At 43.0% G+C, this 26,817-nt stretch overlaps 1 protein-coding gene across 1 annotated transcript in view; it reads right to left on the bottom strand.

Moving 5' to 3' along the window:
* Positions 1 to 26,429, bottom strand: part of LOC6585722 — a 47,435-nt gene extending 21,006 nt beyond the window's left edge. The window contains exons 1-3 of the mRNA XM_044007282.1: positions 26,039 to 26,429; positions 1,820 to 2,036; positions 803 to 1,652 (exon numbers count right to left, since the gene is read on the bottom strand). Coding sequence (XP_043863217.1) covers positions 803 to 1,652; positions 1,820 to 1,945 — 976 coding nt within the window. The 5' untranslated portion in view covers positions 1,946 to 2,036; positions 26,039 to 26,429. The remainder of the gene's footprint in view (positions 1 to 802; positions 1,653 to 1,819; positions 2,037 to 26,038) is intronic.
* Between the last annotated feature and the right edge of the window lie 388 nt (positions 26,430 to 26,817).

The following is a 26,817-nucleotide window of genomic DNA, read 5'->3' as shown; positions in this document are numbered from 1 at the left end:
CTCAACAATTTTTATTGTTTTCGCCAGCCATTAATTAAGCATATACATATGTATGTGTGTGCGCATGTAAGTGTGTGACTGTAAGAGTGTGAATGTGTATGCAGCTTGTCGCCAGCGCTGTGTGTGCGCTTTGCTGCCTGGGATTCCCGCAGACAAGCTATAGAAAATGTGGTGCCTGCATGCACGACATGTTGTTCTACACCCACACACACGCACGCACACACATCACAGAAGAGCTGACAACACACATTGAAACTTTTTAGCTGTCACTTGCCGTAATAAGGCATCCGATTCCTAATTAACCTGCTTGCCGTTAAGGCGCCGAATTCCATCTGTCTCTCTCTCCCCCACTCTATCTCTCTCTTTATATATGTACATGCATCCGTCTAGCTACATAGCTGTAGCTGAGTGTCTTCTTCCCCTATATTTCTCCAGCTTGCTTTTCTATCCTCCTCTATTTGTATTTCGCTCACCTTTCTCTCTCTTCTATTCCAGTCAGTATACTCTCTCTCTCCCTCTTTCTCTCTCTCTCTCTCCCCTTTCTCTCTCTCTTTCTCTCTCTCTTCTTCCTCTTTCTCTCTCTCTCTCTCTCTCTCTCTCTCTCCCCTTTCTCTCTCTGTTCTTCCTCTCCCTTTCTCTTCTGTCTTGCTTCTGCTCAGCTCTCCTTCTACATTTGTGTTTATCTCCATCACTCCACTGTCCCTCTCTCTCTCTCCCTCTTTTTCTCTTTCTACCTCTCTCACCATTCATTCTCTTACATTTCTCACCATTCTTTCGCCTTCTATTAATGGCAATAGCTTACCAAAGTCGTATGATCGCTCCAGTATGACCGAGTGCCTTGGCTGCGAGTGCCTCGGGCTGTCCGCCAGGAGGCGGGGCATCGCATAATTCTGGGGCGCACGCCCGGCACTGTTGTCCTCGCCGTCGGGTCCAAGTCGCAGCTGGTGCAACTCCATTTGCAGGTCGCGCGTCTGCTGGTGGCGCTGCAGATGATCCTGGTCCAGCTGCTGCTGCTGCTGCTGATGCTGGAAAGCAGGAGCGGCCGACGGCAGCTGCTGACTATCGGTCGGCATCTTGGCCGAGTTGGGTCTTGGCACGCGATTGCTGACGTTGAGGCTGGTCAACGTCGAGTGCTTCGGGCTGCGCGTCATCAGCTGGCTGTGGCTGTGGACAAGGCTGTCGACGCTGCTGCCAGTGCTGGAGCAGTGGCTCAGCACGCCGCCATAGTCGCCCAGATCGTCGACGCCCGACACGCTCCTGCGCCGCATTCCGCGGCTGCGACTTCGTGGGCCTAGGGCGTAGCCCGAGCTCGCGGCGAGCTCCTGATCCACGCCCATGGACCGGCTCATGTCGCCGCTGCTGCCACTGCGGCTCCGTGGGGCCGCGCGGACCACCGGATGCGGATGCGGATGCTGCGCAGCAGCGGGCTGCTGCCACGAGTAGCGGATCTGCTGGGAGCGGGAGCGAGAGCGGTTCGCCATCTGCTCCTGGATCTGATCCTGGGTGGGAGGTATGACTTGCGCTCGACCTTGGCTCTGCGCATGGATCTGAGCCTGGATGTGCTCATGCCCAGCACGCCGGTTGAGATGGCTGCGCAGGCTCCCGCCGCAACGCTGCCGCTGGGCATGCATTGGGCTCCTGCGCGGTATCACCTAGTGCGGAAACGAAAGACAGAGCAAACAGAGAGATTATGTCAGAAGCTGTCCACAGGGGGGCATCGACTGTAGACGCCACGCGGATGGATGGGAATGCAATGGGAATGCTGTCGAGGCTGCGGCTGGGCTTAGATTTCTGGGAACCTTTCGACTTTCGTCTGTACCTTATCCTCCAGCAGGTTGGCAAAGAGCTCAACGTGATCCTCGTCCTCGTTCATCATCTCGAAGAAATTCTTGAATGTCTCCGGGAACGTGGCCGGAAACTGACCCTGCGCCAATTTCGTGTCCATTTTTCAATTGCGTTTTCGGTCTATTTTCTTGTTTCTTTTGAGACTGTTTCGATAGTTTTTCGCCTTTTCACTTGTCGCTTTTCGCTTTTCGCTAACGATTTTAACAACATGCAATATAAAGAACATACATACATCAAGTAATTAGAGTGAACAACAGGCAACAGCGAATAAGAAACACAAAGGAGAACAAAGGAAACACACAAACAGAAAAGAAAAACAAAACAAAAATTGTGAAAGAAAAGTTTTTGTAGAAAACCTTTAAAGTTTTCAGCGCAAGTTGAGCTCTACACGTGTGTGCGTGCGTGTGTGTGTGTGAGTCGCTTAGTGTGTATACATGTGTGTGTGCGCGTGTGTTAACAATTAGAGCTCAACTGTTAAATGGCCCGAATGAGCCGAACAATGAGCCCTACGACTCGGCCACGAGGCAACGCGACGGCCAAATTTGATTTCACGCCAACAAAGCAGCGGGAAAACAGTGCAAGCAGAGGCGTTGCTCGACTAGTGAATACCCTTCCCATTTGCATATCAATGTATATAAATGTTGCTTGGATATAGCCAACCTGTAGCTCAGCAGCAACGATTCACACTGCCATGCCAAACTGAACGAACAACTGGGGTATGCTCAGCTAGCTGTTACCCTGCCCTGCCTTTGCTCATCAGCTGTGGCAGCTTAGCTTGACTTATGTCGCATCCCATATGGAATTTGGGATGGTCTCGAAGCAGGAAGCCCTTCAGCTCCCTTTGGCAAGTTAAAAGTTTTGCTTACAGCTTACTTCACATTTTGTAATCCACACTAAATGTATGCACGTATCTACTGTGCACACACACACACACACATACACACACGCTAAGTGTCGGGCATGACAACAACAACGACAACAGAAACAATGGTACGCTGAGCACATTATGTATACGCAGTGGCTGCCATTGAGAAGATTTTCTGTTTCGTAGGCAGGACGGTGCTGATGATTTTCCTTCTTTCTGCTTTTCTTCCAAGCGGCTAAATTTGAAAAGTTGCCCCGCCGTAGGCTGTGTGACTGCTGTGAAAACTGCTGGCTGCCACTTGGCCAGACCAGAGCAGTCGCGCACAGTAAGCCAACCGCCAACCGCCAGCCGCTCGACCGCCCACGCCCAGCCTGGAGCGCCCACCCACCCACTCAGCGGGTCCGTCCAGCCGTCCTCGCCAGCTGAAAAGTTATTTTAATGGCGGTTTTTTCGGTCGTCAGGCGAGCAAGAACCACTTACAATGCGACAAATGAGCCTGAACGACTGCGCGATGCTCGCTCTCATTCGACACTGGGATTCTTGGAAGGGACCAAACTCTGAACTTGAAGAAGCACTTAAGCTCGAAAATCGATATTTTTGATACTGAAATCGATTTATGAACAAATCTATCTTCAACATTACATTGAGGACAGCCCTAGGATTGAGGTAGGTCTGCTAACGAGTCGAGAGCTCTACCGACTGCCTTATACCTGCTCACACAATCCACGTAGTTAGCTGTGGTTTCAGCTAAGCCTGTTGAATGTAATAATGTCTCTAATGAAACGCATATACTCGCTTTAGTCCAACGGGCGGGCAGAGAAACAACGTCGCGAACCCATTCAACTTTTATACACTGCAAAAGGACTGGCTGCGGTTGTTTTGGCTGTCATTCAATCCCTAGGCGCTAACCTCTTGCTCCTCCTCCACTCTCCTGCTCTGGCTCCGTCTCTATTCCCTCATTTCCTTCTCATCATTTTCCCCTCTCTTTCCCTTCTCTCGTTTGGCCTTTGGCATCTGTTTTCCCACTCGGTAAACGGAACTGGAAACTGAGCACGGAATATTTTGGCTCTGAGACGTTCTGTCTGTCAACTTTTAAGACCGCGACGCTTAAGCGAGAGAGAGATAGAGTGAGAGGGGGGAAAGGGGCAGAGGGAGAGAAAAACAAGCATAGACTTAATGAATTCCAATTTCATTTTCGGCACCTAATTGAATTGCAGATGAAGGTGTTGAAGAGCCATGCCAGACAAATAGTTGCAGCTAATTAGAAAGATTTAGGTTATTCAGCAATCGCAGAAGCACCCTGAGTACAGTTAGACATGCGGCAGACAATGGTAATTTATGGTCCAGATCGAGGGACACTCAACTGGCTTTAAGGACCTTCTCTTAGGCCATCAACTTCAGTTTCAGCCGTGTTCGTGCTTTATATCTATATTTAATATCAAACTCTGGAAGCCTTTCACAATTACTTGTAAATTCAGTTGATAGCCAGAGGCCAAGAAACAGATACAGTTAAGAGCAAAAGGCAACTGTCAACACTTAATAGAACCGAAGCTGTATTTGCTGTTTGGGCTGACAACTCTTTGCTCTATCGAGGGGGCAGAGCGAGAGAGAGAGAGAGAGAGAGAGAGAGAGAGGGGAAACAGGAGAGCCAACCAGCAACAGCCGCAAACTGAGCTGCTAGCTTAAGGCCTTGTGTATTTGATGCCAGAGTGTTTTTGTCAGTTTGTCAAGTCCATCAATTGAAACGATTGCTCTAATGAATGGGACATTGTGCAAGGGGTCAAGCATCGCAGCAATCGAGACGCAGACAAGAAGCGGCAATTTAATGTGAGAAGCACGGGAGTGCCTCTGGCTGCGATTGCTCAGCGTGCAGATACCCTGTAGGCTGTGTCTGCCGTGTCATCGTGCATTAGCCCCAATATTATTACTGCTGTAGCCTTACTTTCGATAGTCACTGTCATCATGTATGTATGTACATGAGATAGACGATGCTGGAGATAACTGTATGCATGTCAAGAGAAACTCCCGCACTCCCCGCCGACCACATACGTAACCACATTTGCCAACCACAACCACCCATATACAATGTATGTTTGCATGTATGTATATTTGCCCATTTGCAGTGGGTTCACTGCTTTCAAAAGGTGAAAAAACTAATGCAAACTAATTTTGCCGTGCTGCAAATTTGCCAAGTTAGCGGCGCGGCAATTTGAGAGGCATCGTCGGAAGTTTTAGCTACCACCTAAAAACGGGTCTGACGAACGGGTATCTTAGCTGCCTGGCTAAGCTGCTCTAGTCGATAAGGTCTCAATATGTTGCATACCTTAGATTAGGGCAACCTATATATATGCATATATATGTATATCCACTTTTATCTTCGACATCAGCAACGCTTTGGCCTACCCTCGCTTCGATTCCTCTGTCTGCGGCGTGCCAGACTTTTATCAGGGTTTCTTCTAGTCGGGCACAAACGTTTCGATGCAAGTTTCCTCTGCATGTGTATGTGCTGCATGTGTGTGTGTGTGTGTGTGTGTATGGCATATAGAGAGAAACATTTGCTGGCTCTCGGCAGTTAGCAAACGATGTCAAGTGTGGGCGTTTCAGCTTTCGGTGCTGGCTCTCGACTCGCGTCAAGCTTATTAAAAAAAGCAACAGCAATCTAGGCAGCCGGGAGGGGAACGGCACGAAAACAGAGCGAGAGGGAGACTGAGCGAAATGTTGGGCTGAGGCCGGGTCAGCTAGGCTCGGGACCAGGAGCATCCCGGAGCATGGCAACGCCACGCCGAGTGCTTAAAGCGTTTAGCTCGCTCAGCTGATTACGACAAACAGCGAGTTACGGGAGCCAACCAGAGAAGGCAGCCACCCACCCGGAGGAAGCAGCCCAAGAGGACAGAGAGAGACCCCAGCCACCGCCCCACCCGAGCAGCTTCCTGCCAGCATTGGCCCCAATTGCGTTTCGGCTGCCAGGCGGAGTGCCTTTAAGTATAATGGCAAATTTTTTAGCCAGCTATTGCTAATTTTTAATTAGTCACAGCAGCAGGTGGCACGAATGAGACAGAACTCGGCAGGAGCAGAAATTTGTTCTAGCCACATCGAGTCCCCAAACTCACAGGACGCAATAGGCGACTCAGCTCGGTGGCTGTCACAAGCAGCTCATTTGCAGCAATGTGGCCTAGACAGACACACCCACACACCCACACACACACACACGCACACTCGCTTATGCGGATGGCCATCTGCGGTCCTTGCCCAAACAATTATGCAACAATTCAAGCAACCGCGTCTAGCAACCCCTTGATACCCTGTACTATTTTAACACGTGCGTATTACTGCAAATGCTCTCTTGCTCTGCTGCTTGAGATAAACGATATGCCCCACGGCAGCAGTTGGCATAGGTAAAGGGTATGCACCCAAAGAAGACAACGCAGGAGACGAGCTCCTGCTGCTGCTGCTGGCAGTGCAGTCGGAGGTTAATGTCAAGGGTGCTCTGCAGCTGTCATGCAGCACATATGGCATGCGGCATATGGCATGTGGCATGTGGCATGTGGCATGTGGCATGTAGCATGCGCCGTGTGGCAAGGCAAATGAGTGATAAAACCAAGAAGCTAATGAACAGTTGTCAACAGCTCCAGCCTCACAGCAACCCAGGCCAATGTCAAAGCGCCCAGCTCGCAGCATGTGCACCTGCAATTTGTGGCAACACCAACCCACAACAACCACCCACATTTAAGCAACTTGCAGCCTGAAGAAGAAGCAAATTTCTGCTGAAGTCGAGCAAGCAATGCGTTTATTAATTTGCCATCGATACGATTCGGGGGCGGATTCCAATAGACTAGCGCCGGCATAGCTCTGTGAACTGTGTCGCTCATCGAACTAGTTCGGCACAGCTCTTTGATAACATGTATTGCAACTTGCAAGGCGAGCTAACAACTATCGTTCACAGTTCACTGAACTCCTCCCGCACTAGAGCTGCCAATCTAGATTCATTTGCGCACAGTTCACTGAGCTAGTTCAGCATTAATGCGTTTCAATTGAACGTGCGCTATAAACTACTTCATATCTGGAATAACTGACTAAAATTGTTTTCTTTTTCACAGTTCGGTAAGCGAGATCAGTCGTTCAAATGAACTCCATGTCCAGCATCACTGAGATAGCTCAGTAGTTCATCTCAATAAATGCATCATTGACAGTTCATTGAACCAGCTCAGCAGTAGCAACTGCGAACTAGTAATAACAAGAGATACAAATAGTTCATTTCATAGCTTAATGTGTTGAATCGCTCCCTGAATACTTTCATGCTTTACAAATTGTTCACAAGCAACTGAATTATAAGACCGTCTGTGGAACTGTGAGTGATTCATTTACACAACAAGTTCACTCATAATGAACGAATATATACTCAGTATCAGGCATATAAATAAGTATACAATTTTTCTGTTATCGCAGCGAATGCCGAGTAGATGTCAAGTGTTTGTGTTTTCTATAGGCCAAATGCTCCTTGAAAAGGGATTTTGCTTCTTTTTTTAATTCTCGTCAATGGGCACTTGAGAATACAGCCGAAGAGCGAATGCCTCGGCGAGAAATCAGAGATTGGGTTATTTGCACAACTTTTGACCAATGCAGTCAAATGAAAAGCAAATAAAGCAAAGCAAACCAAATTTAAAAAGCAAAACGAAAAATGCGAAGGGCAAAAACAAGCAGCGAGGCAAAGGGTTTGTCTTCAGCGGGGGCTAAGGATCTGCCTCTACTATATAATATAGCACAGATATACACATTGATTGATTAAGTGAGGCATGTCTTGAAGGCATGAGCTACGCAGCTTCATTTTTCATATCAATTATATCTGATTGATTGACTGAGCCCTGGCTACAAGCCGCTTGACTCTCGCATTCAATTTCGAGAAAATTACAAGTGTGGCTGGAAATGAGCTTGAGAAATGATTCGATTTATCGAGAACGTCTATATGCTCTATAGGTAAAAGTTGCCTACTTTTGTAGTTCCTGCTTTGTTTGCTTAGCCAGAAGCATTGGCATTGCGAAATATCATTTGGCCCCAATTGTTTGCATAGGCCAGACAGCAAAGCCTTATCGAATGCCCTAGCAGAGGGCGAGAGACGGGGAGAGGAAGATGGGGAGAGAGAGGGAAGGGAAAGGCCAAAGAAGCGAAAAACGGAACTGAAACCGAAAATCAAACTGATTGCGAGTCCAGAAGGTTGCGATGGGCAACAGCAGGCGGCAGGACAACAGGCAGCTGGCAACGGCAATGAAAAGAGCTGCTAAAAGACACATGAAATTGGATTTGTATACAAAGCACAACACATACAGAGAGAGAGAGAGAGTGGGGGAAGGGGGAAAGCGAGCTGAACCACTGAATGACCAAGCCAAATGAATGAATAAATGACCAAGCGAATAAAGCAATAACCCAAAGGCAAAACTCGTCGCAGCTAGCCAAACGACAAGAGCTATACCCCAGGCCCACTCAACACACACACGAAAAGGGAGCGAGAGAGAGAGAGCGATATTGTTTGATGAAAAGCTTACACGCGTTTACGTTTTGTGTGGACTACTTGTAAACATATGCTCAATATTGAAAGCGAGAGAAGAGCATAAGGGAGCAGTGGCAGGCATGGTCAATCGGTCAATCAGTTGGTCGACCTGGTGAACAGGTGCATCAGTCAAACCGCAGTCAGTCTTTACTCTGTCAATCAGCCAGTCCAGTTCATCAATCATCGATCCATAAGAAAAACAAGTTAGATGCATTAAAGATTTTTTTGCTGAACTTATGGGTTCACATAGAACTGAAATCCATCAGTCAGTCAGTCAATCAGTCAAATCGATTATACATGTACATCCATACATCACTCAGCCAATCGTAACTGATACAAGTGTAAAACTGGATGCATAACTCTATATACAAATATATTTGGGTGTATGGATTCAGTTCATCAGTCTGTCAATCAGTCGAGAGTATATGTATGTGTATGTGGTATGCCTTCCCTCTTTCAAACTGTTTGTATGAATCCATTCACCTGCTCAGCCCAAGACTCCAACTCGCATATGTGAGTTCGCATTTATTATGGCCTAGGCAAAGTATGTCTCTGCCTCTGTCTCTGTCTCCCTCCCCCTCCCTCTCCCTCTCTCTTTATGTCTCTCTCTCTGTCTGTCTGTGTGAAAATCTTTTGTCTGTTTGTTTTTTCCATGGAGCAGTCATTGTTTGTTGACAATAGCAATGCGAGAACTGAGACCCAATGGCCACTTGCGGCATGCAGATTTAGTTGTTAAGGCGTTGTAATGACACAGACAAAGTCCGAATGGAGGACCGCATGAATGACTGAATGACTGAATGAATGAGTGACAGAGAGAAGTCCTATAGGTCCTATAGATAGGAGCAGTCGCAGATCAGGCAAGCAAACGAATCTGATTGATGGATTGACAGATTGACAGACAATGAAATTTGCAAAACGTGTGGTAAATTCAAATTTTCCTGTCAATTAAAGATCAGTTCAAAATGGTTTTGGCAAAACTTGAGGAAAAAATAAATCCTGATTGAAAGTTTGTGAAAAATCTATAGAAAATAGAAAGCTATTTATGTTCATTGAATGACTTATTTCCATTTGAAGCTTAATATAGGAAAAAGTAAAGAAAATCTTTAGAAAGTTGTTTACAGTTGCGGGAAAAGTCAAGAGAAAACTCTAGTCGAAACTCCACAGAAAGGAAACTTCAACGTGTGGTTGCAATGCTTCCTCTCTCTCTCTCCCCCACCTTTTTCTCACCCTTTCTCTCTCTCTCTCATCCCCTACATTTGTTTGATAGCTGGGCAGCCAAATAGTTTTGGCCAACTGTTGGCAATCTGGTATGTATCGAAGTGTAATGAGCACTGCCGAATGCGGCTAACCAAAATGGCTGAACACGCTGAGGCAACTCAGTTGGAGCTGCTCCCGTTATTCGCCTGCGATGCCTGCGATGGCTGGGCCCGTGTTGCTTCGGTTACAATTAAGCTGCCGCTAATTAACGCCCATGGGCGATATTAATTGATATGTAGAACAACAAAAACAACAACAACAACAACAGCAGCAGCAACAGCGATGGCAACACCCTGAGCAAACAATATTCAGCTGGAGACCAATCAAGCAACCCGTTGCGAGGTTAACTTGTAATTGGAGCAGGAGGGACTCACTCACAGATACACAAACACACACACGCACACACACACACACACAGAGGCGTGTCTGAGTTGCCGAGGTGGCAGGAGGCGTGTCACTAGGTGGCTTCGCCCCCACCGCTCAGGCTGCGCTTGGCGCTTTGAAGGGCTTCACTTCATGCATTTGGCTTGACAATTGTCCGACGCCTCAGCAGTTGGCAAATGTGGCCGAAAGTTTGTCAAGCAGCTCAATCGCCGCTTGTTAGGCACTCGGGCAAGCGGAAACGGAAACAGAAATGGAAACGGAAACGGAAATCAGTATTGAACAGTTTCGCTTAACATCTACCCTCCCACTCTGCTCCTCTCTGTCACTCTGTCTGTCTATCTTCGTCTAGCAACAGTTAGGTCGCCAGGCAACTGTCATTAAACCGTTTCTTGTTCTGCTTTGGCCGGCCACTCTGCCTCCCTTCCCCTCCCTCCTGCCTGTGGCTCTCCCTCGGCAAAGTGTTTCTAGCAAACACGCTTTAATGCCATTGCCCCGACTCTGCGCCGTGAAGTATGCTATGAATTTTATGCATTCCACAGTCTGGTAATAAACACGTTAAAGTCCATCAATCAATCAATCAATCAATCTAAATAATGAATCAGTTATTCGCACTCAAGTCGTTGTCTATCCCTCCCTCTCTCGCCCCCTCTTCTTCTGCCTTTGCCTCCTGCTGTACGCCGAAAAGAATGCTATGAATTTTTGATAACGTCTTCAACGTGTTCTCAACCCCCAGTGAATCAATTATTTGCACTGTAAGCAACTGTCGATGCCATCTATGTATTTATGTATTGATAAATATTTCACAAACATTTCTGATTAGGCGCACATTTCATTAACTGTCGTTTCTGATTTAATCAAAATCGAAATCATTAAAATCTACTTTAGACCCCATAAAAAGAATCCTTTTGATTGGGAAAACTCCGTAACTTTATGAAAATCAGCTGAAATGCTTAAAGAAAATTATTGGAAATGCAAATAATAAAGACCTCCATGCTTGAAGGCAAAAACTTTTTTAATTGATTTTATTTACCGCTAATGAATAAAACGAAGTTTCTCATTAGCTTCGGCTAGGAACAGACGGATGAAGAGCTCCTCCACGCTGTCAATATCCAAGAGACGTTGACTATAAACACAAAATATGCTTCATCGTTGACGGGCAGAACTTATTCCTCTCAATGGCGATTACAATGGGGCAGACTGCAGTGCCGCGTAGTATAAAATGTTGAGTAGGAGCCAATTCCCTAATTGGGATGCTGATATCCAAAACTTGAAACCGAACGCAGCTGGAAGTGTGCAAGGCGCAAGGCCTGTTGGGCACAAGTCCTGTGCCACTTCAGTCAAATGCCTGTGCCATTCCCAGAAACGAGGTCAGCTGCCGAGCTCAACTAAATGCATCGACGCAATTCAATTAGTTTTAAGCCGAAAATCCCATTTCTGTTTTAAAGAAGACGACTGCACGCTGAAGGTATTACGAGTGTTTGAAAATGACATCAAGTCGAGCAGAAAGCAGTAATCTGATTCAAAATAAATGGCCTTCATTCAGTTGCAAATCGTAAATCGAATAACATGTACTCAAAAGTATCAGAGCTTAAGCTGAGAGTCTAATAACTTCATAACCAATCGTCCTGATCAGGAATATACATAGTTACTTTATATACTTTATATGCTCGAAATCTCTCCCTGGTCTCTAGCCCAGTCCAACCTGTAGCCAAGCAGGCCTGCCAAATGAAGGAATGGTCGAATTAAGGGACTGACCAACCGAAGGACTGACTGATTGAGGCACTGGGAGGTAGAAGGGCTGACGGATAAATAGACAAAAATGCTCTTTTGTATTGCTTATTGCTGAAATTTTCCTTTTGCCAGGGAGTGGCAAGGTATTTGCTTTATCAAAGCCCAACGGAGAGACAAGAGAGAACACTTAGCGTACAGGTGAAACCGGTAAATCAAGCGAAAGCTAGCTGCACAGCAGATAGACAGAGCCCAGAGCTCTGTCCGCTACTGCATCACACAAATATTTAATGCAGACGAGGGGACGGGCGACACTCGAAAGACCTCATATTTGACTCGAGTCGCCTGGCATTTTGCTCGAAGTTTGAGCTGTGATATGAGATACCAGAGCACAGTAAGATTTCTCCATTGCGCACAAAAATTCAAATTTTGACTATGGCTGACAGCAATTGCAGTCGAAGAGGAGCAGCAGAGCAATGGAGACTTGCATCCGATTTTAGGGACGGAGCGACTCATATTTATATTACTGATTGATTAACAAATTGACATCGCATTGATTGGTTTATCATGATGCAATACGTTACTTGACAAGCTGCAGGCTGACCGGCGACTGATCAACTGACTGATGACTGATTGATGAGCTATTGAATAATGTTCTTACTCACTGACTGACTGATTGAATGGCGGACTGATCAAACTATTAGTGAATGGGCGACAGACTAATTGACTGATGGATAACTGACTAATTGCATGATGGTCTGAAGACAAGCAACTGACTGAATTACTGATTGTTTGATTGATTGACACCCATTTAAGGACTGCTGAAGCCTAACAACTGACTGATTGATTGACACTGATTGACTAACTAATTTACAGACTGACTGATTGACTACCAATTGACTGACAGCTACCTGATTGATTGAGACTCACTTATGGAGTGCTGGAGCCGGTCAACTGACTGATTGACTGGCTGACTAATTGGCTGACTGATTGATGGCTAGCAACTGACTAATCGGCTGATTGATTGACTAATTGATTGATTGAGTGATTAATGCTCACTTGTGGACTGCTCGCGCCTCTCAATTGCCGACCGATTGATTGATTCAATTGCCATCCGCCAATTGAATAGCTGCGCACGGACTAACAACTGGGACTGAGTGCTTGATTAAGCGACTTATTAATGGCTGCTTGGCTGACTAATTCTCGACAGAGTAGTTGACTGATGGCTGGTTAACTGGCTGATTGACTGTCGATTCAAATGTCAAACTGGCTGACTCGCACAGCCGGCAGAAAGCCAACCACCTGAGGTCGCAGCCATGGCCGACTGCAGCATGAGCTCGCAGAACGAATTCTGTCCACACGCGAATCAAATGCAAAGCATATTACACTTTATTATATTATATTGAAATGCTTAAAGCGATTTTTCACTTTTAAGAATTTCTATGACAGAATTCGATGTTCTCGTCATTGTTGCCGCTGACGTTGTCAACGAAACTGAGTTTGAAAAATAATCATCATCAATCAGCATCAAAAATATGTTGAAGGCGCTCACACAGTGAAGCGAAATGTGAATTGAATGAAATCAATGGGAGCGGATGGAAAACTCAATATAGAAATGTGACAATATATATAAGTGTAGAAGTGTAGATCTATGGACACATGTTGGCAAAGCTGCGTATATATATAAAAATTCATAAATAGCTACAGCTATTTCTGCTGCATGTGCATTTTGCTGACTGATTGATTGACGATTGATTAGAGTTCAAACTCTGCCATTTGTCTTACTACTATTATTTATCGCTGACTGCTTGATTAACTAGGGTAAACATCTGGCATGAGCTGGGAAAGAACATCTTGCTCCTGTTGAACTTTCGCAAGGCTTTGGAAAAGATTCGCTCGGCTAATATCGCCAGCAATAGTCTTACATAATTTATTAAAATATTTATAAGCCTGCTACCACGGTACTATATACATATATTCAAGCTCTGACTGGCACAGACAGGGTGCGCTGTCTGTCAGATTGAAACGCTTTGACATCATTTGCAGCATCGACTCAAAATTATGAAGCAGCGGCCGGAAGCGGAGTCGAATATCAGAGGCGACCTTTCCCTCCTCCCTCATCCGCACTCACTCGCGCATTCCACCACGCCCACTTGCCTCCCACTCAGCCTCCTGTTCCCCGCTCTCTTTCCGCTCGCAACCGCTGGCTTTACACATGATAAAAATCCATAAATCAGATATTAAAATACGTAGCTCTGGGCGATTATTTTCACTCATTAGAGCGGCGAGCGGAGGCTGCAATTGTAATAAATACTTGAAATGCATTTTAATAGCTAACCGCAGGTTGACTATCAGATACTCTGCAAATCAAATTGTACTTCTACTTCTACCTCTACCTCTACCTCTACCTCTACCTCTACCTCTACCTCTACCTCTACCTCTACCTCTACCTCTACCTCTACCTCTATTTCTACTTGCACCTTCTACCTCTACTTCTATATTTACATCTACGTGTAGCTTCTACCTCTACCTCTACCTCTACTTCTCCCACATCTACCCTATACTCTAGGAAGTTTACAGGGTATTTGCGGTAATGAAAAGCGCATACCACCGTGCCGCTGTAAAGGCCTATGTAAATTTGGTTACTCATTAATGACATTATTGGGCATTGCAAAAATTGGTTGACATATATGAAAATGTTCGTGTTTGTTTGGTTTTGCAAAGGTTTTCCTTTATCGTGGCGTAGCTTCATCGCCAAAGTAAAGCAATTAATTTCAGTTGGCAAACAAAAGTATCTGCTTGCAAACGGCCACGCAAATACAGTCACAGGCCTCGGTATTAAAAAATAATTAAAAGAGATAAATACGTAATATTTGCAAATCTAAATGAATTTAAGTTTTAAATTTCGCACACAGTTTTTGTCATTGGCTGTTAGCCAAAAAGCTAACTGAATTGGAATTGAGGGTTAAGTGTATCTCTGCATGTGCGTTTGTCCGTTTGCTCATTTCATTTAGTTTATTAAGTCTACTTTGAATACGACAAAATCTAGAAATTTCCACTTTACTGTAAACATTGCATGGTGAATACATTCGAATGTTTTGCCCCTCGCCCTGCCCTGCCAAATTACAAATTCCAATCCTATTCCAATTAGAGCTTTGACAAAAGAAGAATTATGCTACAACTCCTTTGTCCTTTGTCATAACTAAGGCGTAGTGTGTTCATATGCTGATGTCTTGGTTTGCGTATTTACTTATTTAGATGTTAGAGTTGATATTATATTTACACAAAGTTAAAGTGAAGCTACTCAGCATGGTACGACTTGTTATATGTATATAGGAACAAGGTATGATCGAAATTAAAACTGTGCCCAGGTTCAAGGAAGCCCACCCATATCTTGGTTTAAATGCCAGCTTTAAGCCTAGGCATTTGACTAGAACGTAACTCTAAATAGGCTCAGCTCAGGCCTTGGTCGAAAGCTCGAATCAAAGTGTTTGCTCGCCCTTTCGACTAAATCATTTTTATAGCAGCTTTAAGCGAACAAAAAAAAGTGAACTTTTAGTATTGATTTTTAGCTAACTCTAAAGAGGGGCAAACGGCGGGGAGGCGGAGGGGGAATGGAGAAGGAGTAGGAGGCCAGGACGAGACAGAGGAAATGCTTGGCACTCTGTGCGTGCGACATTTTTATCATTTAATTACGGAACAACGCGTCTAAGTATATTTAATCGATATTTGTCGTCTGTCTCGCTCTCTCTCTCTCTCCCCTCTCGCTCTCTGTGTCTCTGCTCTACCGCAGGCTGTATAAGTGTTGCAGTTGGTGTTAACCAACGAAAATTGTGAGTGAAAGACTGAAAGACTGAAAGACAACTTTTCCATTTCAAGCGACGCGCAACATGTGCCTAATTTATGCACATAACAAACAAACACACGCACGCACACACACACACTCACGCACGCATGCACCCACTCACGCACATAAAGCAATTCTCATGTATATTTAAGCATATCAACAAAATGTGGTCGCTCTTTAGCTCATTCGCTTAACGAGCTCAGGACTCAGGACTCAAGAGCCAGGACTCGGGGCTCTGTGCAGTGGATGCTGGTCTTCCTGCGTCTCTTTTAATACCCTTTAAATACCATGAGAGCAAACTTTTACATGTGATGTTATCATATGTATATTCATTATCTGACTTGACTTCATCAAACTCGTATATTTAATAGGGAGACTTGAGCTTTTGGCGCTGTACAAGTTATCGATGACTGACTTTGCTCGTGTCATAAAGTTCTCATATATGTGTCGATAGAATATTTGAGATTACATTTTGGCATCGACTCTACTATATCGTATGTATCGACAACTAACGATATCTTAGTTTATTTCATCTATGCTTGGAATATATCGACAGCTGGCATTATTATTCAAAATTATTGTTATCGATTACACGTGTTTAGCTTGAAGTATGATACGTGCATCGATAGAGCAACAGGCAGTTGTGGCCCAGCTTACAAACGCCAACCGCATTTTGCATAACATGCACGAGATCCTGGAATCTCATAATTAACGCTAATCCAAAGCATTTCAGCAAAATCTGCGCGCGGATGCCTGAGTTTCCAATTGCACTGTGCGAAAGTTAGCTCGTGTCTGCAATTGCTGAGTTATGCGAGCAAAGTTATGAGCGAGAGAAAAACAGAAAAGCAGAGAAACAGAGGAGCTGAGGTAGTGACAGGAATTTTAAAAATAACAGTATGTAATGCTGTTTTTTATGGCTTTTGGCCACACTAATTGGGGGAGGAGACTGCGCTGAAGTGGAAACAATTTTGTTTGAATTTGGAAAGTCAGCGAATGTGGGTTGGCCAAACTTTCGTAATATCAAGTTGATTAAAACATAATTTGCACATGTGTAAAGCTCACTTTTAGCGAAACTCCCTCCCGCTACCCCTCTCTCTCTCTCTCTGCCACTATCCTACTGCAGTTAATCACTGAGCGAAAGCAGAGGGCAGTTGCAACATATTGCCTCCTCTCGCACCTACCCATTGATAGATGACTGCTTATAAATACATCTATGCAAACAATATATAGGGATTTCTTTCATATGCGCCTCGCCTCGCTGCTATTGCTGGCTGTGCGCCTTTTGTTCCTTGAACCGCGCCACGCGCTGAGCGTTATGTTTGCTTAATAAATGCGCCAGCGACAATAGAAAACAATAGCAACAATTACAGCAACAACAAGAACAACAAAGCCTGATTGCCTTCCGCTTTTATTCTTTCAATTTTTTGTTGTTTTTTTTTTTTCTGGCTTTCATTGACTCGCTTAGCCAGCTGGCTGCCTGCTGATAAGATATCCAGCAATGCAGAGTGCTTGGCGCGTCCCGCCGGGCGGCCCCTTTGCGGCGCCCCACTCCTAATCGAGACGCCCCCAAACGTTGGCCTTTGTAATTAGTTTTGACAATAAACCCATATAGCAGAGTGGAGGTCTGGTTAAATATTATCCATCAACGCTTAGCGAATGCAAAGTGAACCAGAAATGAACCAAGCGCGAACCAGAGATGAACAAATAAGCGGCGAACGGGTGAGCGCAAAGCATGGGCGAGTGAAAGGAATACTGATTAGCTTCATTACGACTGCGAGGCGACGCAGTTGATTAATTCCAAAGTGAGCGTAAAAGTTCAGTTGATGGACGAGCAGATACTGTATATAGAAATATCAGATATATATTTTCGTTTTTCACATCTAAAGTTAAATCCCGATGACAAGTTCGTTGACTATAGATGCTGTAATGCTCAAAAGTGTAATCGATCTTTATCGATTTCACTGAGAGACGCATTTTCGACGTTGCACAAGCAATCAGAGCAGATGGGATACCCTATATCGGGTCCATTATAATAGGCATTCAGGGCATAACAAGTGACAGCAATGATAATGAGAGCCGCTTTCGGAGTCGGGGCAGGAAATGTGGCCGGATGGATGTGATATATTGTGCGATAAGGCTTAATATTTGCCAGCTATTGATTGACTCAACTTGATTGCTGTAATTAAATTTGATGAACAATGGCGTAGCTACTGACTCACAAGTTAGCATATTCCAAGCTTGAGCTGTGCGTCACGTTTTCATTTCAATTTATTGCCCACTTAGCCAATTATGTTTAAGTTGTTGGAGCTAACCGTAAATCCTCTTAGCCAACAATTCCATGTCTCAATAGAATCGTGGCCCGGATCCAGTTCATTTCATTGAATCAATGCAAGGGTTTGTTTTGCGGCTTCTGCACTTGTTGCCTCGGTTCAATTCGCTTGTTTCACTCTGCTCAACTCCTGCTAAACAGCTGGAACTGGAATAGAGTATTATTAAATTGGTTTAAAAAGAACTGAACTAGTAATTCTTTTGGAAAATTCAAGCACAGAAATCCGAGACTACGGTAATTGATTGCTAAGACTCCAACTACGTCTGCCTATGGCAATAGCTTTGACTACGGCAACGACTCTGATTCCGGCTAAAGATCAACCTACGGTTGGGACTTTGAGTCGGAGTACGGCTTTGCTCCAGACTACATTTAGAGCTCTGACAACAGCTCCAACTCGGACTACGACTTAGATTCTGACTACGGCTATAACTAGGGCTACAGCTACGGATCTTACTACGGCGACTTTGACTGCAACATCAGCTGCATGGATCGGACTATAGGACTATGTCATTTACTACGACTGCGACTACGGCTCAGCTCTGGCCACGGCGACGACTAGACCCCGACTAAGACTGTGACTACGACTCTGACTACGGATATGGTTGTGGTTGAGGGCAGTGCGTTGACTTTGCCTTAATGGCTTTCGCATTCGAGTTTTTTTGTTTTGTTATGTTTTTATTTTGCGGGTAACTCGTAGCCACACTCAAACCCATATTCAACCGACTACTTGCAACCGTGCTCATCACACACTCAGTCAGACTCACACACACACACACACATACGAACATAGCCAGTGGCACATCTAATGGCATTCACACTAGGGCACACATGAACGCGCCGCTGAGGCAAGCAAAACAATAGGCAACATACAAATATATATATATATATGCATATATATATACATAAAATGGAAGAGGGAGAGAGGGGGAGGCAGGAGGCAGGAGGCAGGAGGCGTGAGGCCATGCTTAACAGCTGCCACACAGTTGTAGAAAATCAACAAACATTTGCTTTAAGTTGTCGGAAATGGACCTAGTTGATGATGACAACACTAGACAACACACAACAAATGAAGTTGACAGCCCTGACAAGACTAAAAACTAGACCTGCAATTGCCCAGCACGGCAGCTGCTCGACTAGAAGATACCTTAATCCCACGCCAAATAGAAATAAATTGCCTTAAAGCTCACAATTCGATGAAAACATTTCGACAGTCGCAGAGTCGTTTGCCGATACAATGAGATATACCCAATTCCCGAGTTGAGATGGCCCTACGGATGGACAGCAAATAATAATGAAGATTAGATGAGACAATCAGAAGAATAGGGGGATATATCGACGCTCAATGCGAATACACTCTCTTCACTAGCTGGACGAGCATCAAAACTGTAGCATACTTCTGGGCAAGCCGACATATGAACAGATATTTGTGGGGGTGTGTGTGTATATATTATATATAAGGTCAAATTGGCTCATTTATCTTATTTCACATTTCTTTACCCATCTCAAAACGATATGCCAAAAGACAAAAACAAAGGCGAACGCGAGGGCGAAGGCAAAGGCGAAGGCGAAGATGAAGGCGAAAGCAAAGGCGCTTAAAGGTAGCAAACGAAGTAGAAGCAGAGTTTGTTTGGCAAACGATTTCTGTTTTATTTTGCTGTTTTCTTCTGCTTTTCTGCCTTTCACATACATGTGTTTTCATCTACTTCTCCTTCTGCTTAGTCTGTGGTCGTGGCTGTGGCTGTGGCTGGGCCTCCTGCTGGGCTTTGAAACAAGTTCACGCACAGTCGCAGTCATAAATATTTATACATACAACATTTTTGGAGAGTTTTCAGCTTCTTTTTGACAGTTGAAAAGATGGAATGAAATATACGCAATATGTGTATGTGTATATATGTATATATACACGATTTGAATGATTTTTAAACGCATTAGCATATCAAATGCGCCCTCTCCCTCACCCTCTTCTCGCCGTCTTCAACGCTCTACCTGTGCTATAAGCTCTCGTCCTCAAAGCACAAATCAAATAAGTGTGTGACTGTGTGTGTGTGTGCTCGTGTTTGTATATATGTCTATTTTCATTACACTTGCAAACAACGCAGGCACAGACCACACACTCTTACAGAACAATAGCAGGCGAGAGTCTGAGCCAAGAGCTAAAAACGGAAATACCCTATAAATACACATGGCGCGAAGCACAAATTTACAAGTACTGGGCAAGTCAATCAAACCGAAAGTCAATCATCAATCAAATGGAGCCTGCGCTGAGGGTAAATCAGCCATCAGCTTATGGATTAGAAAAGCTCGCTGGAGGCCGGGACGAAGTGGTAAATCAATGAAGTTCAATCGAAGTCAATCAACTTCACTCACACGCCATGGAGCCGCACATACCCCATTCGGCATTTGCAAACAGCCGAGGAAATCAAAAGTTTTTAAAGCTATTTCAACAAAACTTTTAGCAATGAAAGATGAGAATTCAAATTACGTCAATCAAAGTCTATCAAGATGTATGGGAGCGGAGGGTGCTCTAAGTATCTAAGCTTGTTAGCAAGATTTACACACAAAAGTTTTCGAAGTGAAAGATAATTCCGCGAGTCTAAGAGTTTTGCCTATCGATCGGTAGTTATCGATTAGTTGATGAGGTTTAATCATATGTGCACAAAGAAACTTTAGCTCAATTGGATGATTTCCAATCTTGATTCATTCCTATAGCTATCGACTATGGTATGTCGATATCTGTTATCTGTTATCGATCACAAACGCCAACCAATACGCCTTAGGCGAAAAGTCAAAATGAACAAGGACACAATGAATTACGCTCATTTCATTTGACTTTGATCAATATCGATTCGCATGTCGATTTCGATATTAAGTGCTTATCGATTACGTGCATCGAGACTTTCACGGCTGATTTGCATGCAGCTTGTGGCTCGCCTCCTTTATGCTGTTTGCAATGCGGCACGCTGTGACGACATCCTTAACCTCATTTTGTATGCTGACGAGACGCACACGCTTACACTCACACACGCACACACACGTGGGATTTGTTAAGCTTGATTAATGGAGCTAGGCGAAAAAAAAAAATGAAATCGCATTGCACTTGGCTGGAATTTATGCTTAGCTTTTTTTAGCCCTAGGCCTAGTATCGATTAATGCATATTTATATAAATGTCTATATATATACGTGTATAATATATCAGCATTATTATCGCCCACTTTCGATTAAGTTTAGCCACGACAAATTCGTTATCTAATCAGAAATCGGAGGAAGCGTTTTTCGGTTTGCATTTAACGAAGCTGATTCCCCATATTTGACAGAAATCTAATTAGAAATTGGGAATATCAGAATGGAGAATGCTTCATGCTAAGCTTTACTCTAATCATCTGATGAGATCTAAGAGTAAAAGTCATTAAAGTCTTGATCTTAATTTTACGGTTTGGCTTTTGCAAGCTATATAGTCTAAACTCTTTGATAGAGGTTGGAATGTTCCTTTTATAAGTTAGGGATTTGAGTTTATTTTGAGTCTAAGGATATACTGAAATAAATTTTAAATCAAATATAATGCATACGTATAAATAAATTTATCACAATATGATAATAATTCACAAATATGAAAAGAAAACTATAGTTAAAAAACATATAAAAAACACTTAGCTAACTGCCTAATACTCGCTCACGCTTCAGGCTTGATATAGAGATGGCTTTCTTAAAAAGCTCATCCTCAACAATATGTATAAAACTAATATACTCGCGCTTCGCTCTCTGAACAAATGTTAAACTAAAGACATAAGTTTAGTTTCATTGGGTCCGGTCCAAGATTAGACGACTGGGTAAAGCAATCTATAAAAGAAATATACTTTCATTGGGACAGCCGTGAACAAGCATATAAATCAAAAAGAACTTCAGTTTCAATGCCTTTTAGCCAAACGAAGGAAAAACTGTTCATAAAAAATACTACAAGGGAAGCAAACAAACAAACAATGAAAGCAACAAGTAGAAGCATAAGTAGAGAAGGAGAGAGCGAGAGAGAGAGCGACAGAGAGAGAATAATATGCTAAAGTACTTTGCAATAATGAAAAATCAACAATCGTCACATCAACAAACCAAAACAAACAACAACAACAAAAATGTCAAATTAGAAGAAGAAGCAGCAGCCGACGAAGAAGAAGTAGATGTAGATGATGAATAATGAAAGTGATAATTGAAAAATGGAGAAATTGAGAACGCAAACATTTGCGAATCTATCAAATAAACCGAGCGAAACAACATTTTGCTGCAGCTTCAGCTATATGCCTTATGCCCTATCTTGCCCCTATCTGGCCCGCCCCTCCCCCTTTCGTGCTATCTATCGTTTTCAGTCTAATGCCATTCATTATGCAGCGGCTCGCACACGTAAAGCACTCTACGGCCCAATAAAAAACGCTCCATACATAGTTGAAGGACAGCAAAACGAACAAATACCAAAAAAATACCAGCAAAATAAGTTATATGCAAAGAGTGAAAACAAGCCATGAAATCTCATTTCATAGCCTATTTTTTCCCCTGTCGCTTTATTTCACTCAGCCGCAGCAATTACTCGGGGATTAGGCAACTTTAAGTGTTCGTTCCGCAAATCCCATTTGCCCACAGATTTCCGCTTCAGGTGCGGTTGTTTTACAGTTCATATTGCGAATTGATGAAGGGAATTAACATATTGGAAACCAAATTGAAGCGGGTGCTATTTATGCTTTGTCTTTTTGAAAAGAGTTTGTTTGGGGGCCTTCAGTTTTCTATTGTTATCGCATGAACTAGTTCGCTTTGGTTGAGTAAGTCAATATGAATTAGTTCATATTGATAAAATAATATAATTAGCTGAAGTAGTTCACACTAACGAACTAGTTCACATTGATGAACTAGTTCACATTGATATACTTTAATCTGTGGAGCTACTAGAATTTGATCTGCTAGTTCATATTGATAAACTAGTTCACTTCTCTAAACTATGACAGTTCGATAAACTAACTAATTTTGATAATCTAGTTCACTTTAATGAGCTAGTTCACCACGACAAACTTATTCATTTCGCATTAATCCTCCTACAATTTGACACATATACCAGTTCAATTTAATGACCCTGTTCAATTTGATGAACCAGCTCAATTGAACGCACTATCTGAGCGGAAAACCAGAGATTTAACTTGCCTAAGCTTGGGACTTCATTTTCATTAGGAAGTGGAAAACGAATATTATTTGTTTATTCTGCTCGAATCCTCTTCAAAGGTCAAAGGAGCCCCCAAGGACTTGACTGCCACTTGAGGTTGGGCACTCGAAGGAAATAAGTAAGATTGCTATGCAACGCAGTAACCAGCCTGTGGATACCCTCAACAGATCCTGTCGAGACTCTAGGAGCTGGGAGATATATTTGACGAGGTGCACATATTATGAAAAAACACATCATACTTAATAGGGAGAAAATATATGTCTTATACATTAGCAGACTGATGGGATTAGATCAAGGAGCTGAGTTGAGCTCAGCTAGCTCAGGGCCACGCCCCAGGCTACCTTTCATATACAAATTATTCGTAGCCCTTTGTCATCGATTAGCCAAAGTCTAGCTACTCTACATGATAATCAAATTTAACTGCTACACGCCCGCATTTATCTATCTCTTTTCCTATCTAGGGCCGTCCAAAATTGTTCTTATCTAGAGGCGGAAACATTTGTTCGACTTGCCCATTGTTGTTGGGGCTGTGTTTACAATGGTAAGCACTTACAATTATTTTGGATTGTACGCGTATTAGCACATGCCAAGTCAAGTGAATAACGATATCGAATACCCTGCATACATTATTTCCTAGGGGGCTATGCACGACTTACACTGTAATCATATGAAGCAAACCAAACCAATTTAGCAGCTATTAGCAGATCGAATAGTTATTCGAATAGTCTCAAGTATTCTCAAGTAGAATCGATCGATTTTTGTTTCTCCTTCGGCCATACCTCTTGAACCATATAAGCTAGAGACCCAAAGTGTTCATCATTTGTCAAAGAGACACTAAAAGGTGCATTAAAGTCGATAAGACTCTATAAGCACGTACATTGATTTTCCAGGGAATTTAAGCACTTTACGGTTCAGCTCGGCTGTTAGTCATATTTGACTAGAATTTTGAGCAATGCAGCAATTATTTTGCTATGGAGGAATTTTCTCAATTGTTGCAATGCAACAACGCGACGAGCTATTGATTCATTTTCTGCTATACCATAACACACACACACCCACACGCACATACACACACATAGGTGTAGACAGGTGTGTTTGACAGGTGTTTGGTCTTTGGCTCTTTGGATTTGGATTTCATAGCTTTAAATGCCAAAAGGAGCGGGCAAACAAATCTTTTGTCTGGCATAACCACAACAGGAAAGAGCAAGACAGAGAAAGTAAATAAAGAAAAAGAGAGAGAGAGATTTCGATAAGTAGGGTATTGTAGAAATTCGAAGCTGAATTGACGGTCTATTGAAAAATTTCGAAATGTCTACGAAATGTGAGCTGAATTTAATTACCATAAAGTTAGGGAAGCGAGGCAAGCAGAGACACGGAGACAAGCAGGGCGAGTCGCAGAAGGAGTCCCAGAGAAAGATGGATAGGGATATGGAAGGATAAAGAAATGGGACAAACTGAGAAATCGAGACTCAGAAGGAGACAAAATAAAAATCAGGCTAGAGAAAGAGGTGAGAGTAGATTGGTAAGATGAAAAGAGAGAGAGAGAGAGAGAGAGGATGAAGAAAAAGAAAGAGCTAGAAAAAGAAGTCGTCTCTTTGAAGGGAAAAATACTGAATGATAGAAAGAGAGAACATGATTGGGAAACATAATTTTGCGATTCAAGATAGACAAAAGAGAAGAGGAGCAAATAAGCAACCTCTATAAAAAAAACATTCCGACCAGTTGATGACTACTCTCGCACTTAACTACAACCATAAAGGATCGATGAGGAGATACCCTGTAGCGAAACCCTGTTTAACGAAACTTCAATTAGACTTTCGCGAAAAACAATTTGTACTTAAGCTGCGTAATCTGTGAGCCCCATACATCTATGTGTATGTGTATGTGTATATAGATGGATGTCTGAACAGGTGGTTGAGTTGATGGGTGGCTGGGTGGTTGGTTGAATAAAACTACAGTTGTTCTGTTTTGTTCGTCCTTCGGTTTGATTACTAATGCGCATTAAGATCTTGAAAATAATGCGAATGGGCATAAGAATGAGGAAGCTCGCAAATAAAAACGTTCACACTCAGCATGTTCTTGGGTTGGCTGTGAAGTGGACATGAAATGTGGCGATACACTGTTCACCAGCTCTGAATTGAGGCACATTGGTTTCGAATTGTCAGCTTTGCAGTGAAGCTCATCTGGTTAGCCCTGTGAACAGCGTATGACGTATTTTGATAGTAGCGATTCACTTGTATGAGTGTACATAAACACATCAATTAATACTTAATGACAGTATAACAGTATGATTCGATTGATTTGTGTGAATGTACATAAACACATTAAGAAATACTTAAGAGTATGACAATATAATAGCAAGATTTGGTTGACTTGTATAAGTGTATACAAATACATCGAAAATCAGTAGTAAAGTAGTATAACAGTTTTTCAGTGATAGCTTAGTAGTGTAACAAAATATATGTGTATTTAACAGTTATATCGAGAAGTACTTTATAGTATGACAGTATAACAGAATATATATCAATATTAGCTGAATTATTGTTATCCTGTTATACAATTAGCTATAGCAACAGAAGGCTTAAAGTTTAACAACATTGTACAATATATATAACAGTTACATCGCAATCTATAGAAAAGTATTACAGTAATGCAATACGTATGACCGTTACAGCTAGAAGTCGCTAGAGTAAGAAATACTCTATACTCAATTGCAGTATAACTGTAAAACATTACACATATATAAGTTACTGCAAGAAATACTTCATGCTGTAAGCTATAGCATGAAATGTCTAATATAGTCCTCTATACACATAACGGTGACAGCAAGAAATATAATATAGCTTAATAGTATAACAGAAGACCCGTATATATGTATGTACATATCAGACACAGCAGTTACTGCACAAAATACCATCAGTATAACAGAATACGGTTGATCCACACAGAAACAAAAACGGAATACTTAATAATATAACATTAACAAACAAACTGAAATAACTGAATATAATAGAATTATGTTGGCGACGGAAGCACTCACCTGTTTAAGTTCTCAGCTTAGCTGCGCAGGTAAATTGAAGAAATACCACCTGAATTAAACGTCTTGGAAATGCGAAATGGAAGCCGCTCAGATAGACATGATTAGTGTTATGTTGATGATGATCATGAATGATATCACTATATATATAGATACAAGTCAATATATTAAAAGTTCAGTACGCGAGCTAAAACTGTTGAATGTTTTTTGATTTGATTTCATTAAAATTTGATTTGATTGATCGAAATTTGTATTATATTTTGTTGCTTTTAGTTTCGATATTCGTCAGTTTTTGACACTCCTGCAAACACAATTATAACAACAACGCGTTAAGCACAAGCAACGGTAAAAAAGAGCACAACTTTCATTTCGCTCGTTTCGGCACCTTAACAAAAACAACAAAAAATATTAACAATAACAACAACAGCAGCAGCAGCAGAGGCAGCAGCAGAAGCAACAGCAGAGGGAACAGCGGCAGCGCCAACAGAAAGGCATACGCACATACACATATACGCATACACACACAGATAGGAGTGCAGCCGCTCTCACGAGCCGAAAAGTAGGCAATATTGAAAGTTTCGCGCGTTTTTTTCGTTGTTGTATCGCAACAGTATTTGCCTTTGCGCTGCTGTGGGAGAGCGGCAATTCGATAGAGCGGGGGAGTATGGCAGGGGTTGGTGGACCGTGCAAATAGGTAAGGAGAGGCAGAGAAAGAGTGAGAGTGAGTGAGAGAGGAGAGTTGTAAGTTGTAAGCTTGTGAGCTTGGTGCCATTCTTGTGCGC

Source organism: Drosophila mojavensis, unplaced genomic scaffold (genome assembly GCF_018153725.1).
Source record: "Drosophila mojavensis isolate 15081-1352.22 unplaced genomic scaffold, ASM1815372v1 contig_136, whole genome shotgun sequence".
NCBI classification, from domain to species: Eukaryota; Metazoa; Arthropoda; class Insecta; order Diptera; family Drosophilidae; genus Drosophila; species Drosophila mojavensis.
Note: the sequence above shows the minus strand (reverse complement) of the source record. Positions and strands in the feature narration are given on the sequence as shown.